Genomic DNA, 14,374 nt, shown 5'->3' with positions numbered 1-14,374 from the left:
TACTGGCCGGTCGTCATCGCCTCCTGCGATGGCTGCCTCGGTGCTTGGCCAGGGACTGGAATCTTGGCAGTCCCTTTTCTGCCCTTCTTCGGCCGTGCGCACTTCCGACCCCCGGTTGCATGGTTTGCAGGTTTCCCTGCAGCCTTGCAAACGGGGCAGTGGAGGTCGCCGGTACATGACGACGCCATGTGACCTTCCTGCCCGCACCGGAAGCAGTTCCGGCTTCGGTCGACCTGCGAATTGCACTGGAGCCCAGTATGCCCAATCTCGAAGCACTTAAAGCACTTCATTGGCCTAGGCCCCAGTGCACGCACCCGAGCTGAACTCCAGCCGATAAGGAGTCGCCCGCGTTCTAGCACCGTTTTGGCAGCCCCGATAGGGCACTCAACTAGCGCGCTGCCCACGCCAAACACGCCAACCCGGATAGGGCCGACCTTGACATGCTCCGGAGAGCATTTCCCGACCTCAGCCACGGCAGCCGTGATGCTCTCCGCAGTCGCCGAGTCGTCCAGCCCGGAGACGACCACATCGGTACATCTCACAGGGCAAGCCACCTTGACTGTTTCTGGGAGGACCTCTTTCAGCTTCGCTGCAAGGAGTTCGGCCTTGTCCGCGCTCTCCTTTCCGGGGATCTCGAGCACTCGAGCCCCGGTGGCAGCCAGACGGAAGCGCAGGCCGTCTATTCCCAGCTGTCTGAGGTTCACTCCCATCTTCGCCCTGGTGAGCACCTGGGCATATGTGACTCCCTCGGCGATCGTCTCCGGACGCAAGGTCAGGGTGACCACAGCCGACCTAGGGGGGCGCAGAGCCTTTGCCTCTTCACTGCCTCTCGCCTTTTTAGGCTTTGCCTTTCCGCGCGGCCTTGTAGTGTCTACATGGCTCGCCGGAGGCTTGCTGGGCGTAGTCTGGGCTGTGGGAGTGGCATCGGCTTTGCGCGCCTTCTTTTTCCCCTTCTTGCCTTTCCGCACCACGTCGCTCCACGTCTCCGCAGGTGGCTGCGATCCCTGCAAGGGGGTCGCTTCGCCACGTGTGGGCGCTGGGGTGGGAAGGTCTGCTGCTGGGGCAGCCTTTCTGGCTGCCTTGGCGGCAGGCGCTTTGGCAGGTGGGAGTTTGGCTGCCTTTGTAGCCTGTGGCTGAGCTCCCTTTGCCTGCGGAGCAGGCTTCTTCAGGTCCGCTTGCAGCGGCGGACGGAACGCCGACGGTGGGAGGAGGCGGTTTTCCAGCCTGGCCAGCTTGATGTCGATCATACGATCGATGTCAGACAGTATGGCTGACCGCTGGTCCGCCTCACTCCTTCCCTCCTCCTGGGGTGCAGGCGCCTTGGCGCGGGAGTTCTCAGCGGAGAGACGCGCAAGGTCCTCGCGGAGTTTGATCATCTCCCCGCTGAGGCTCTCCACCCTTCTCCGCAGTTCTGCGTTCTCAGAACGTAGAACCCGGACTTCCTCATCGGAGGTCCTCTCCGTTAAAGCCGCCACAGCCTGTTCTATCTGCGTGGCGGCTTTCTTCAGGGCGTTCACGAACGTGCCCTTGAGGTTCTTGGATTTGCGAGCAACGTCAAGGATGACCTTGACGCTGCTCTCCACCCGCCCCTCAAGGCAGTCCGCAGGCACTGCCGCAAGCTCCCTGGTCGACTCGAGGACCTCCGATTCGTCCAGGAGTTCGAGCTCCGCTCTTTGGGCACTGACCAAGGCCTCCTTCGCCTTGGCCAGACCAACGTAATGCCCAGTGGTGGGTGGCCTTCCCCTGCCGCGCTTGGCAGCACGGTTCGGAGTAGCCGCAGCAATGGATGAGCCTGCTCCTGACTCATCACTGCTCCCCGCCTCCGGGGCTCTCCGCTTTTTGCGCCGCTTATCGCCGTCCGAGTAGGAGACAGCTGTATCCATCCCCGAACAGTCGGATTCCGTTTCCGAGATGGGCACAGCCGCCCCCACCATTGGCCCTCGCAGGCCTCTGGCCATACTCTCCGAGCTGCCCCCAGCCGTGGCCCTGTACGTTCTGGGAGGCACCTGTTCCTTCGACCACCGGTGCTTGCCGCTAAGCACCGGCGATTTCGGGTCCAAGGTTGACCCACCCGTCCTTTTCCCCTTGCGGGGCTCATCAACTGCACTTGAGCAGCTGCTGATGTCGTCGTCGGATAAGACGGCCGCCTCCGGATTGGTGGTATCCGAAGGCAATGCCGATCTTTCCCCAGATCGCGCGCAATCGTGTCCTCGTTTCTCGCCAAAGTCATCAATCAAATCGGTCCGTATATTTTTATTTTTAATTACATCCACTAGCTCCACAAATGGTTTTTTGTCCATGTTTTTTTAATTGATCCCACGAGAGTGAGGGAAATATTCAGTCCACCCGGGCAGTGCCCTCTGTACCCGGGTAACCCTAATCCGCCTGGGGGGTCGGGCGGTGCCCCAGCGATGGCCGCTCGCTGCCGGAGGTATCCCCTCCGCCACCTGTAACAGGCGCCTCACGCCGCGCAGGACCCGAAGGTGCCCCAACGTAAGACTTTGGAGATTTTTTAGTGAGGTTTACTCCTCTCGGGGCCGGCCGGTTAAGGCAAGCCCCCCTGGCCCTGAGACATGCCGCGAGACATGACCACCGCAAGTCAGGGTAACAGGTTCGCCCGACTGTGGCCGAAGCCTGTCCGCCAGCCGTACATTGACGACCGACGAACCAGCCGCGCGAAGGCGGAATTCGCCTCCTCCCTGCGGATTTTTTATAGAGGTTATCTCCTCGCAGCCCCCTCCACTCAGTGTGAAGGCGGCCCCCGTTCCTGCGACCCCACCAAGTGCAGGCTTACGGGTTGCCCGACGGTGGCCGAAGCCGTTGCCCGCCCAGAGTTATCTGAGCGGACCCGCCGCGCGTTGGGTTCTTCTTAGCTTCACTGTGGAAGTGATATGGAGTAAGCGGCATTTCCAACCACTTCCACAGCTACTGAGCCCCCCCGCCACGACAAGGCGAGAACCCATTGGGGGGGAACCTAACCTAACCTAACCTAACCTAACCTAACCTAACCTAACCTAACCTAACCTAACCTAACCTAACCTAACCTAACCTAACCTAACCTAACCTAACCTTTTTTTTTTTTTTTTTTTTTTTAGCGTTGGGAAATGCGTTACGCATACCACGCCGCCCGGGGGGACGACGTGGTTATGTGGGACTCCCCGGGTGTTGCCACCCGGTATACCCACTAAAACCCAACGGTGTTCCTACTTGTCCACTGTGGTGCCAGGACCCGGGAATCGCCGAAGCATACTTCCGCGACCCGGCAGTGGTTGGCCTGTGAGGCCTCGCCTCGTCGTGAGTGGCGTGCGCGGAACACGCACGCAACGCCTACTCGAGCCGGTTGTTGTTGGAACGACAGACTCCCCCGAGTCTGCCGCCCGTGGCTCTCTGGGTCTCCCCCTTATGTGCCCTCCTCCTCTAGTCCAGTGCACACAGGGTGAGACCCGCATCGGTTTTTGGGCGAAAGATGGCCGACATCCGCCCGCCATCCCCGCCCCGAAACCGAATCCGTGGTGGGAGTGAAATTCCCTCACGCAAGCTGGTCTGGTCTCCCGCCCCGTTTGCACGGGGCGAAACCGAGACCATCACCACACCACACAGAGCCGTCAGTTCGTGTTCATGGGCTCAGCCCCGACACGTCCCGCGGCCTGCGGGCGGGAAGGTCGCGAAGAGGCCTGAGGGCCATCGCGAACCTTCCGCTTGCTCCTCGACTGGGCAGTACATATTGAACTGCCCAGACGGTGTTCCGCCGGTCTTCTCGCCGCCTCGCACACTGTGCAGTGCGGGGGAGCGGAACACTGTGAGGACTTGTGGCCGGTTTGGCCGCATCTGAAACACTGGGTGCTCCGGTCCACCTCGGACTCGCACATGGCGTGCGCATGTCCGGTTTCGTGGCATCGGAAGCACCGCAGCGGACGCGGCTCCAGCACTTTCACCTGGGCAGAGGTCCAGCCGACCAGGAGGCGACCCTTAGCCACCCTTTTAGCGGCTGCTACAGGGCAGCTCACCATCAGAGAGCCCATGCCACCCGCGCCTTCGCGGATGACACCGGCCTTGATGGCGTCCGTCGCACATCCGCCGGCCGTGGCCACTGCCTCCACCACATCTTGAGCGGTGACGGAGTCGTCCAGGCCCACAATGCGCATGTCTGCGCGTTTGATGGGCCTGGAGACTTTCACTACGTCCCCGCTCACTGACTCCCTGAGCTTTTCAGCCAGGGTGTCTGCCTTCTCGGCGCTCATGGCGCCCGCGAGCTCCAGCACTCTTGCACCCGTCATCGCCTTGCGGATCTTGAGGTTGGCTATCCCCAGGCTCTGGAGATTGACCTTTGCCTTAGCCACCCTCAAGACATCCGCGTACGTGGTACCGCCCTCCACTGCCGCCGGCTGCAAATGCAGCACAACCGCCGCTGTGCGGGGAGTGCGCATTTTGGGCACCTTGGGGCGTTGTGGCTGTTGAGGAGCCGCCTTCTTCCTCCGGCCTTGGCCGACGGTGGTCCAGCCGTCGCCAGCAGACCCAGAAGGTCGGGATTGGGCCTCGACTTGGCCGCCGGTCCCTGCCTTCTTCTTTCCCTTTTTCCTTCCCCTAGAACCCCTCTTCTTCTTCTTAGGGGAAGGTGTGGAGGCGAGGCCACTAACAGCCGCGGCTGGGCCTTGGGAGGCCGCGAGCGGCGCGGCACGTGTAGTGCCGGCTGCAGTGGCAGTCGCCTTCTTCGCCTTTGTCTTTGTTGCGGCTACGGCGGGGGTCTTCGCTGGTACAGCGGGAGTCCTGGCCGCAGCCGCATACGTAGCCGCATTTCTGCGGTCCGCCGCAAGCGGTGGACGTAACACCTTCGGAGGCAGGAGCCTGTCCTCCAGACCTGCCAGTTTCGCGTCGACCAAAAAGCCAACTTGGCTGATGATCCGCGCGGCAAGGTCCTCGTCCTTATCGGACACGGCTCGACTGCTCTCCGGCGGCGGCGGGTCCGTTCGTTTGGCCGGCTTGGCGCGCACTACTCTGGGAGCCGGCTCCGGGAGCGGGCTCTCGGAGACAGACGGCATCTCCGTCCGAGGTGCAGGCGCTGTTGCTGGCTGCGTCGTGTTCCGAGACGCGCCAAATGAGTCTCTCATCTGACGCATCTCCAGCCGAAGGCTCTCTATCTCCTTCTGCTGATCGTCCAGCGCCTTCTGCAGGCGAGAGTTCTGGGCCTGCAGACTGCGCGTCTCCTCGTTCGCCGTCGTGGAGCGGAGAACGTCCAGGACCTGGACGATCAGCTTCGCGGAGTCCTTGAGGGCGCGAACGAAGGTGCCCTTCAGTCGACCTGACTTGGCAGCCACGTTCTCGACCACCGCGGCCGCGTCTTTCGCCCTCTGGTACAGATCGGCGACCGTTTCTGTACCAGGATCTGCGTCGGGATCGCGTTCCGCAGACTCCGCGTCAGCATCCGGCAGTGTGCCGGAGCTTCGGAGGCAGAAGACCTTCTTGGCCGATTCGGCCACCTCCTTCTCGGCCTGAAGCAAGAGCTCCTCCCGCATGGCGCGGTTGAGCTCCGCTTTGGCCCTGGCAAGGCCAACGTATTCCCCAGTGGTTGGAGGGCGACCTCTACCTCGCTTGGCCCGCGCCCTCATGACGGGTGAACCGAGCTCCGTTACCGAAGCTCGGTCCCCCTCGTCAGAGGACGGGTCCGAGAGCACGACCGTTTTACGCTTACGCCACAGTGTGCCCTCTGGGAGGGAGGCCACGCTCTCCATGGAGCATACGGTCCGTAGACTACTTGTTTCATCCGAGGATGAAACAAGGCTAGGACCGGTTCGTCTGGTCCGTCTCTGGGCTTTTGGCCCGGGGACAGCATCGGTAGCACTTGGTGCTGGAGTCATGTCAGGGGTTATGCGCTCCAACACCACCCGCGCTTCGGAAAGCGCAGATGGTGTTGACGCGCGAGAGTCATATCCGGTAGGGGCGTTTAACGCCGAGTCCGTCTCAGGTTCACGGGAGCTCTGTGAGCCCACGAAGCGTTCGCAGTCCCCCCCACATACGATTGGGGACCTTGAACCGGATTCACCGGTTTCCCGGCTGCCGGCGTGGGTAATATTAACTTTCTTGAGCGCTTTCTTCATTTTGTAGCTGTACCTCAGCAGGCGGTCTCTTTTATTTACCAGGGTGAGCTCCCTGGGGTGCCCTAACGGCCTGAGCGTCAGACCATACAGCCCCTCGCCGGGCACCACAAACTTGGGCTTACGGTGATTTTTTCAGAGGTTGTCTTCCTCGCGGCCCCCTCCGCTCAGTGCGGAGGCGGCCCCCGTTCCAGACAGCATTGCGTCTGGGCTACGGGTCGGGCCGACGGTGGCCGAAGCCATTGCCCGGCATTGCTGCCGGACCCGCCGCCCCTGCCAACGGTGGGGCCGAAGCCCCTGTCATCTGGCCGAAGCCAGAGACGCCGTCGGATAGTCGCCCTCCTGTGTCCACTCTGCGCACCACCTCGTCCCTGCAGAGGGCCACGAGCGAGAGCGACTCCACCACGCTGTTTTGGTCCGCGCCGGCCGAAGCCGGTACCCCCCCATTACTGGGAGGGCATTCCCCTATCCGCCACCTGGGGACGCGCCCGATGGGAGATCAGCAACTCCACACGGGAACCTAACCTAACCTAACCTAACCTAACCTAACCTAACCTAACCTAACCTAACCTAACCTAACCTAACCTAACCTAACCTAACCTAACCTAACCTAACCTAACCTAACCTAACCTAACCTAACCTAACCTAACCTAACCTAACCTAACCTAACCTAACCTAACCTAACCTAACCTAACCTAACCTAACCTAACCTAACCTAACCTAACCTAACCTAACCTAACCTAACCTAACCTAACCTAACCTAACCTAACCTAACCTAACCTAACCTAACCTAACCTAACCTAACCTAACCTAACCTAACCTAACCTAACCTAACCTAACCTAACCTAACCTAACCTAACCTAACCTAACCTAACCTAACCTAACCTAACCTAACCTAACCTAACCTAACCTAACCTAACCTAACCTAACCTAACCTAACCTAACCTAACCTAACCTAACCTAACCTAACCTAACCTAACCTAACCTAACCTAACCTAACCTAACCTAACCTAACCTAACCAACCTAACCCGACCTCTGACGCGAACACCACGCAATTTTGAGCGCTCCCGCTATTAAAATAGCTTAAAAATAGCAAATCTCAACCGATTTTCACGATTTTTGTGTTAAAACGTGTGGTTCTGTGAGATCTGTGCCGTGATATTGTGTTATAACAGAAAAGGATTTCAGTGACCCAAGGAGCAGCTGAAAAAGGTCAGATAACCTCAAATTTTATGGTTAGGAACAAATATCTTCTGAAAGAAAGTGACGCCCCAAAAAATTTTCTCGGGGACCAGTGGAGAACACAAAGACAAATTACCTGAAATTTTTCGGTAGTCCTAGTGCTTCAGGAAGTAGTGTTTTTTACCTGAAAAACAAGTCGCACGTGTAACGTGGCCACAGAACGAGTAGAGCTAGACTCCTCGTTCAAATGCCAGAATACTCGTCCAACGCCAGGAAGACGACCTGAAAAAATTTCAGCGACCAAAGCCGATTTTCAGCGGACTTATTTAATTTTTTGTGTTTTAACTTTAAGATTTTTTAGTGTCTAAACTACGTGTGTTCTGTCTCTTTTTGATATGTCACTTTATTGTTGTGTTTTATTTGTATGAAATATAAAAAATCTGGACCTTTCAGGCTCGAAACCGAGTAGTTTCAGGCTTTTCCCTGAAAATTTCGTTTTCTGGCCGAAAGGGTGCCAAAGTGCTGACGTACTCGGTTCCAACCAATTTATTAAGATACGTCTTCAAATTCTGAAGATTTTGACACCACTCCCGAAAAAATCGGATCGGTATCTCCAGAGTTACAGCAGTTTCAGGAATTTTAGCTATATCTCCTGAAACATAGCAAAATTCAAAATTTTTTAACTTCGGCGGACTCTAGAATACATATCCGAAGACCCTTAATCAAAATTCCAGGTCCCTAGGCCGCCAGGGGACAAAGTAAGACATTTTCAGCCATTTTGTTTTAAAGTTTAAAAGTTTAAAAACTTCATAACTCTGGAGACTTAACGCGTACGGATCCGCGATTTTCTGGGAGATATAGCCCCTAGCGAGTACTTTATGATATTAGACCTTTCAGGCGTTTTCAGGACCTAAAATTTTTCGCGCCTGAAACCACTTTCAGGGGCTTATTTTGAACAAGCCCATACCAGAGCCCAAAACCCCGTGCCCGTGGGAGCAATAGAGGCTGAGTTATAAACCCCCAAAGTTTGACTTTGACAGCTGAAGCAGCTGTCAAACCAACTTTGACACCCCATTGCTCCGGAAGTACGGGGCCTAGGACTTTGGCGTTTTCTTTCCTGGGCTCGGGTAACTTTTATCTGTGCCCCTGAAAATTTTCAGGACAATCCGCGTCCTGAAAATTTCAGGCCCTGAAAGTGGATCCAGGCGAAAGGCCAGGTTGGGTTTAGTGGAAGCGCTCCAAATCTCGGCTCTCTAGGACCAACGGTTCGGAAGATACAAGGGCCCAAAGTTGAGTTTGACAGCTGTCAGATGAAGTTTGAGCCCTTGTAGCTCGACAACCAAAAGTCCTATCGAGACGGGGTTTTCTCTGGGGGCGACGCCGCCACCTCTTCTACGTTGTCATTGGGGGGAAACCCTGAAAATCAAGTTTCAGGATTTGTACCCAAACTGACGGTGGGGGGGTGAAGACATCGCCAGACCATTAGCGCTGCCCAAAACCGCGTCGCTGTGGGTGCTATATTAGCCTAGCTACGCAGTTTTTAAACATTTTTAAACTTTCGGACCCCTAAAATCGGAAGGTTTAAAAACTGTTTATCTCCGAAACCTGTGGGCCGATTTTGACGTGGTTTCTTTTAAACTACCAGGCTTCTTTAGATCTACCATCCGACCCACAAAACAGGACTCTACGTAGAGCACAAATAGAGCTTGGCTCTATCTCGGAAAATAGCCCAAACCTAACCGAATTTTCTTTTGGTTTCGGAACCGCCTGAACACCGAGAAGCACCCCCTGGGATACAAATAGTCCGGGCTCTACGTAGAGCATAGTAAATTATTGCATATATATATTTTTACCTTATATTGTAACTTTATTCTACCTTGTATTATTGTTTTGCAGCATTTTGGTTGTGCTTTGTTCTCACCTGTACTTTAACCTGTACTTTAGCTCTATACGCTCCCTGCTCACTCTACATAGCTGTGCGTGTGTATGTGTGTGTGTGTGTGTGTGTGTGTGTGAGAGTGTGTGAGTGCGTGAGTGTGTGTATGCGTGTGTGCATGGTAAGTACGTGAATGAAAGTGTGTATGTGTACGTGTGATACTCACCAATTGGTGTAGACCCGAAGACGCGTAGACCCGTGGACCCGAAGACGCGTAAACCCGTAGACACGTAGACCTCAGGAAGCGTTGACCCGAAGACAGCACGGAGCACCTGAAACAAAGAGAAATTAAACTGAACCAATACAAATATATTTACAAATATACACTTTTATACACTTTTAACTACCTTTTACCTTGTTTTACTTTATTTTATTTTACCATTTTATCTTGACGCGACATGTTTGGAATTCGCACACCGATGAAGAAGGTGACGGAAACAGAGGCTCCGTCTCCCCAAAAATCACCACAACTGACGGAGAAGGCAGGACCTTCTCAACCAAACCAGACAGCAGTCCCCAGTGTGAGACGTAGCATCGGTGAATGGGAGTCTGGAGCCAATGTTGGACGAAAGAAGTCTGTCCCTTTGGTTCCCTCAGGACCAAGGGAGAGGATGCCGCTTTCCCAGGAAACCAGGCCGAGCGAACGGAGAGCATCAGTGGAGAGCACAAAAACCCCCCCACCTAAGCCGAAGTACAACAGCAGAATGTCAGAGGCAAAAGCCTGCCTAGTAAAAGCTAAAACGCTACTGGGTGAATCCCGGAACCTAAAGGCGGAAATAAAGCAAGGTGTAACGCAGGCGGTCGAGCGGTTGTACCAGCTAGCAAAGGAAGCGGGGGGAGGTAAAGATCAAGCCTCAAAAATAGCAAGTGAGCACCAAGGGGGAGGTGATGAGGCGCAGGGTGGAAACCCTGAGACACCACAAACCGACCTTATGAGAGAGCTCATAACAAATTTGAAGGAGCACAAAAACGTGCTTCAAGACTGTTCAGCGCACTCCCGTGCCCTCTCCAAAGACATAAGAGACGCGCGCTCAAACGCAGCCGAGCAGAGACCCTCCTACGCAGAGATTGCGAGACTCACCAAGTCTATCGAGGACCTTAAGACGAATCTCAGCGACCAAGTGCACCCGCAGCCTACCCAAGTACAGGCAGTACAACAGCCGAAACATGACCATACAGCACCAATGCACACCATCATTGTGACGTCCGACGACAAGGAGGAGAGTGGTCAGGAAGTAATTACTAAAATTAGACAAGCATTGGATGCAAAAAATACCGGAATACGGGTGGACAGGCTGCGCAAAGCTAGAGATCAGAAAGTCGTTCTAGGTTGCCATAGCAAGCACGAACTGGAAAAGGTCAGCGAGGCGGTGAAGTCCCGAAACCTCACGGTAAAAGAAGCGCATAACAAAAACCCTCTTGTCATCCTAAGGGACGTCCTCTCAGTGCATACTGATGAAGACATAGTGAAAGCGCTGAAAAACCAAAACGCCCACCTGCTCGCTGATATTAAGGAAGTTAGGATAGCTGTCAGATACAGACGTAGAGCAAGAAACCCACACGTCTCCCACGTAGTGATTGAAGTGTCCCCCATGGTATGGCAGCGCCTCACCGCGGCGGGTCGAGTACACATTGACTTACAGCGGGTCCGTGTGGAGGACCGGTCGCCGCTGGTACAATGTTCGCTATGCCTTGGGTACGGGCACACTAAGCGCCTCTGCAAGGACACTGTAGAGAAGTGTAGTTACTGCGGAGGCCCTCACAAGTGGGAGGAGTGTGCGGATCGGCTCGTAGGAGAAGCACCAACTTGCTGCAATTGCAGCCGCGCAAACTTGTCAACGACCAACCATATCGCCTTCAGCGAAACGTGCCCCACCCGGAGAAAATGGGATGCTCTAGCCCGAGCCACTACAGCATACTGTTAAGGGCGACGCAGATGGCCAAGTAGCAAGGAGTGCTGGTGCTCCACCAGGTGTAAAATCGTACCGGGTGTTCCAAGCCAACCTTCAAAGGAAAGAGTTAGCAACAAATGAGCTTATGCTCGAGGCAAATAAAATAAGAGCGGCCTTTGCACTGCTCCAGGAGCCGTATGTGGGCAGCTCGAGTGGCATGAAAGCCTACAGAGGGGCGAGAATCTTTCAGAACACTGGACAGGAAGAGGGAACTGTCAAAGCGGCGATCGCAGTCTTTGACCAAGACATGGACATTGTACAGTACCCAGAACTCACCACAAACAACATCTTAGTGGTGAGGATCCGAACCAGTGCCTGGGAGATGGTTGTGATTTCATGCTACTTTGAGCCTGACCAGCCCATAGAGCCATACTTGGAGCAGCTAAAGGGAATCCGCCGTAAATTGCAACCGAAGTTGTTCCTTATCGGCGGAGACGTAAACGCCAAGAACACCTGGTGGGGCAGCAGCAAAATAGACTGTAGGGGTAGTGAAGTATCTGGTGCAATGGAAGAGATGGAAATGCAGGTACTTAACGAAGGAGATGTCCCGACTTTTGATACAATTAGAGGCAATAAAAGATACGCAAGCCATGTAGACATCACGGCCTGCTCATCGGACATGTTAGGCTTGGTAGAGGATTGGAGGGTAGACGAACGGATAACCAGCTCGGACCACAACACCATTACCTTCAAAGTCAGGCTCGCAAGAGCGAAAGGCACGGACATCCAACGGACCACGCGAGTCTATGGCACCAAAAGGGCCAATTGGATTCAGTTTCATGAGAAGCTGAAACAATTGGTGGCCGATGGTGCCATGGACAGAACCAAAATAGAAGGGGTAAACACCATAAGGGAATTGGACTTCTTGATGGAGGAGTATACGAACATCGTCAAAAAGACATGCGAAGATACTCTTTCCAAAAAGAAGCCCAATCAAAAACTTACCTTACCTTGGATGTCCGAGGAGCTTGACAAATTGAAGAAGGAGGTCTTGACCAGGAAGCGGCGTGTCCGATGCGCAGCACCAGTCCGGAGAGCCCGAGTTGTCGCGGAGTACCTGCAAATGAAAGAGATGTATGAGAGAGATGTAAAAAAGGCCCAGATATCTAGCTGGAAGGACTTCTGTGGGAAGCAGGACAGGGAGGGTGTATGGGAGGGTATCTACAGAGTTATAGGTAGGACCGCCAAACGACAGGAAGACCTCCCTCTGGAGATAGACGGCAGGACTGTTGACATGCGCGATTCTGCTAGAGCCCTGACTGAGACTTTCTACCCTGAGGATTCGGCGGACCGTGACACGGCATACCACCGACATATACGAGCGGAGGCCGACAGGGTGAGCGGTGTTTCCCGGGACGAATCCCGGGACCCACCGTTCACAATGGAGGAGCTCCGAGCAGCGGTAGAGAGTTTCAATCCTAAAAAGGCACCTGGCGCAGACGGTTTTACGGCGGACATTTGCAGTAGGGCCATCTCATGTGACCCAGGACTTTTCCTATCACTGGTCAACAAGTGCCTAGAGCTTGAACACTTCCCGACCATCTGGAAGAAGGCCACAGTAGTGGTCTTACGAAAGCCGGGGAAAGACAATTACCGGATCCCCAAGGCATACAGGCCGATAGGATTGTTGCCAGTGATGGGGAAGATCTTTGAAAAACTGATCGTAGGCAGACTGAAATGGCATATTCTTCCCAGGATTAGTACTCGCCAATATGGCTTTATGCCCCAAAAAAGCACTGAGGACTCGCTCTATGATCTAGTGAATTATATACGTCAGAAAATAAAAGCTAAAAAGCTTGTAACGTTAGTCTCGCTAGACATAGAGGGGGCCTTTGACAACGCTTGGTGGCCAGCAATAAGAGTCAGATTGGCTGAGGAAAAGTGTCCTGCAAATATTCGGAGAGTGCTTGACAGCTACCTACGAGACAGACAGGTCACAGTGAGATATGGGGGGGAACAATACACGAAGGCCACAACGAAAGGTTGTGTACAGGGGTCGATTGGCGGTCCTATCCTGTGGAACCTTCTCCTGGACCCTCTCTTAAAAGGGCTTGAGGAGCGGGGGGACTATGTACAGGCGTTCGCGGATGACGTGGTCCTCGTGTTCCACGGAGAAACAGCGTTAGAAGTCGGGAGGCAGGCTAATGCCGCCCTCGCCTATGTCCAAGATTGGGGAATGAGAAATAAACTCAACTTTGGTCCGCAAAAGACCAAAGCCATGCTTTTGACAAATAAATTAAAATACGACACCCCAATCTTGGATATGGGCGGGATTAGCATCGAAATGTCAAACGACATCAAAATCTTAGGGCTACACGTCGACAGGAAGTTAACTTTTAACAAACACATTTCAGAGGTGTGCAAAAAAGCTATTGCAATTTATAAACAGCTTTCAAGAGCAGCAAAAGTGGACTGGGGTCTTCACCCGGAAATCATTAGACTCATTTACAACGCAGCAATCGAGCCAGTCATTCTGTACGCCTCTAGTGTTTGGGCTTCAGAGGCTGACAAACTGGGAGTGCAGAAACAGCTGAATAACGTCCAGAGAGGGTTTGCACAAAAACTGACGAAAGCGTACCGAACCGTATCCCTGAACTCTGCCCTGGTACTGTCTGGGTTGCTCCCACTTGACCTCCGAGTTAAGGAGGCAGCCGCCCTGTATGAGGCCAAGAGGGGGGTGCCCCAGCCAATGCTAGGGGATAGAGAAGTGGAACGGGTCGTTGGATATGCCCAAGCTCCACACCCGGCGACGCATATGAAACTGGAGTTCGTCTGTCTGGTAGACCAAGAGCAGGTCGACTGCCATAACAATCAAGCAGTTCGTATATATACAGACGGCAGCAAAATTGACGGCAAGGTCGGGGCAGCTCTATCCGTGTGGGATGGAGATGCTGAGACCAAAACCGTCAAATTGAAACTGTCTCCGTATTGCACGGTCTACCAGGCTGAACTGCTGGCCATATGCGAAGCCACTAGGGTGATTTTGGCGTGCCATCAAACGAGCTTTGGCATATACAGTGACTCGAGGTCGGCGCTCGAAACCATCGTCAACCACGACGCCAAACACCATCTGGCTGTCAGGACACGAAAAAACCTCGCAGCGGGCAAACTCCAGAACAAGGAGATATCCCTCTTCTGGATTAAAGCACATGCCGGATTAGAAGGCAATGAAAGAGCAGATCAACTGGCAAAAGACGCGGCTCAACGGGTG

The 14,374-nt window shown here is 54.4% G+C and overlaps 1 protein-coding gene across 1 annotated transcript in view; it reads left to right on the top strand.

Annotated features, from left to right (window-relative positions):
- Positions 1 to 9,609: 9,609 nt before the first annotated feature.
- LOC126372706 (uncharacterized) overlaps positions 9,610 to 14,374 on the top strand; it is a 5,248-nt gene continuing 483 nt past the window's right edge. Inside the window, exons 1-2 of the mRNA XM_050018554.1 lie at positions 9,610 to 11,001; positions 11,111 to 14,374. The exon at positions 11,111 to 14,374 is cut by the window's right edge and continues 483 nt beyond it. Coding sequence (XP_049874511.1) covers positions 9,610 to 11,001; positions 11,111 to 14,374 — 4,656 coding nt within the window. The remainder of the gene's footprint in view (positions 11,002 to 11,110) is intronic.

This window comes from Pectinophora gossypiella, chromosome 14 (genome assembly GCF_024362695.1).
Source record: "Pectinophora gossypiella chromosome 14, ilPecGoss1.1, whole genome shotgun sequence".
NCBI lineage: Eukaryota > Metazoa > Arthropoda > Insecta > Lepidoptera > Gelechiidae > Pectinophora > Pectinophora gossypiella.
The sequence above is the reverse complement of the archived record's forward strand: the minus strand, read 5'-3'. Positions and strand labels throughout refer to the sequence as shown.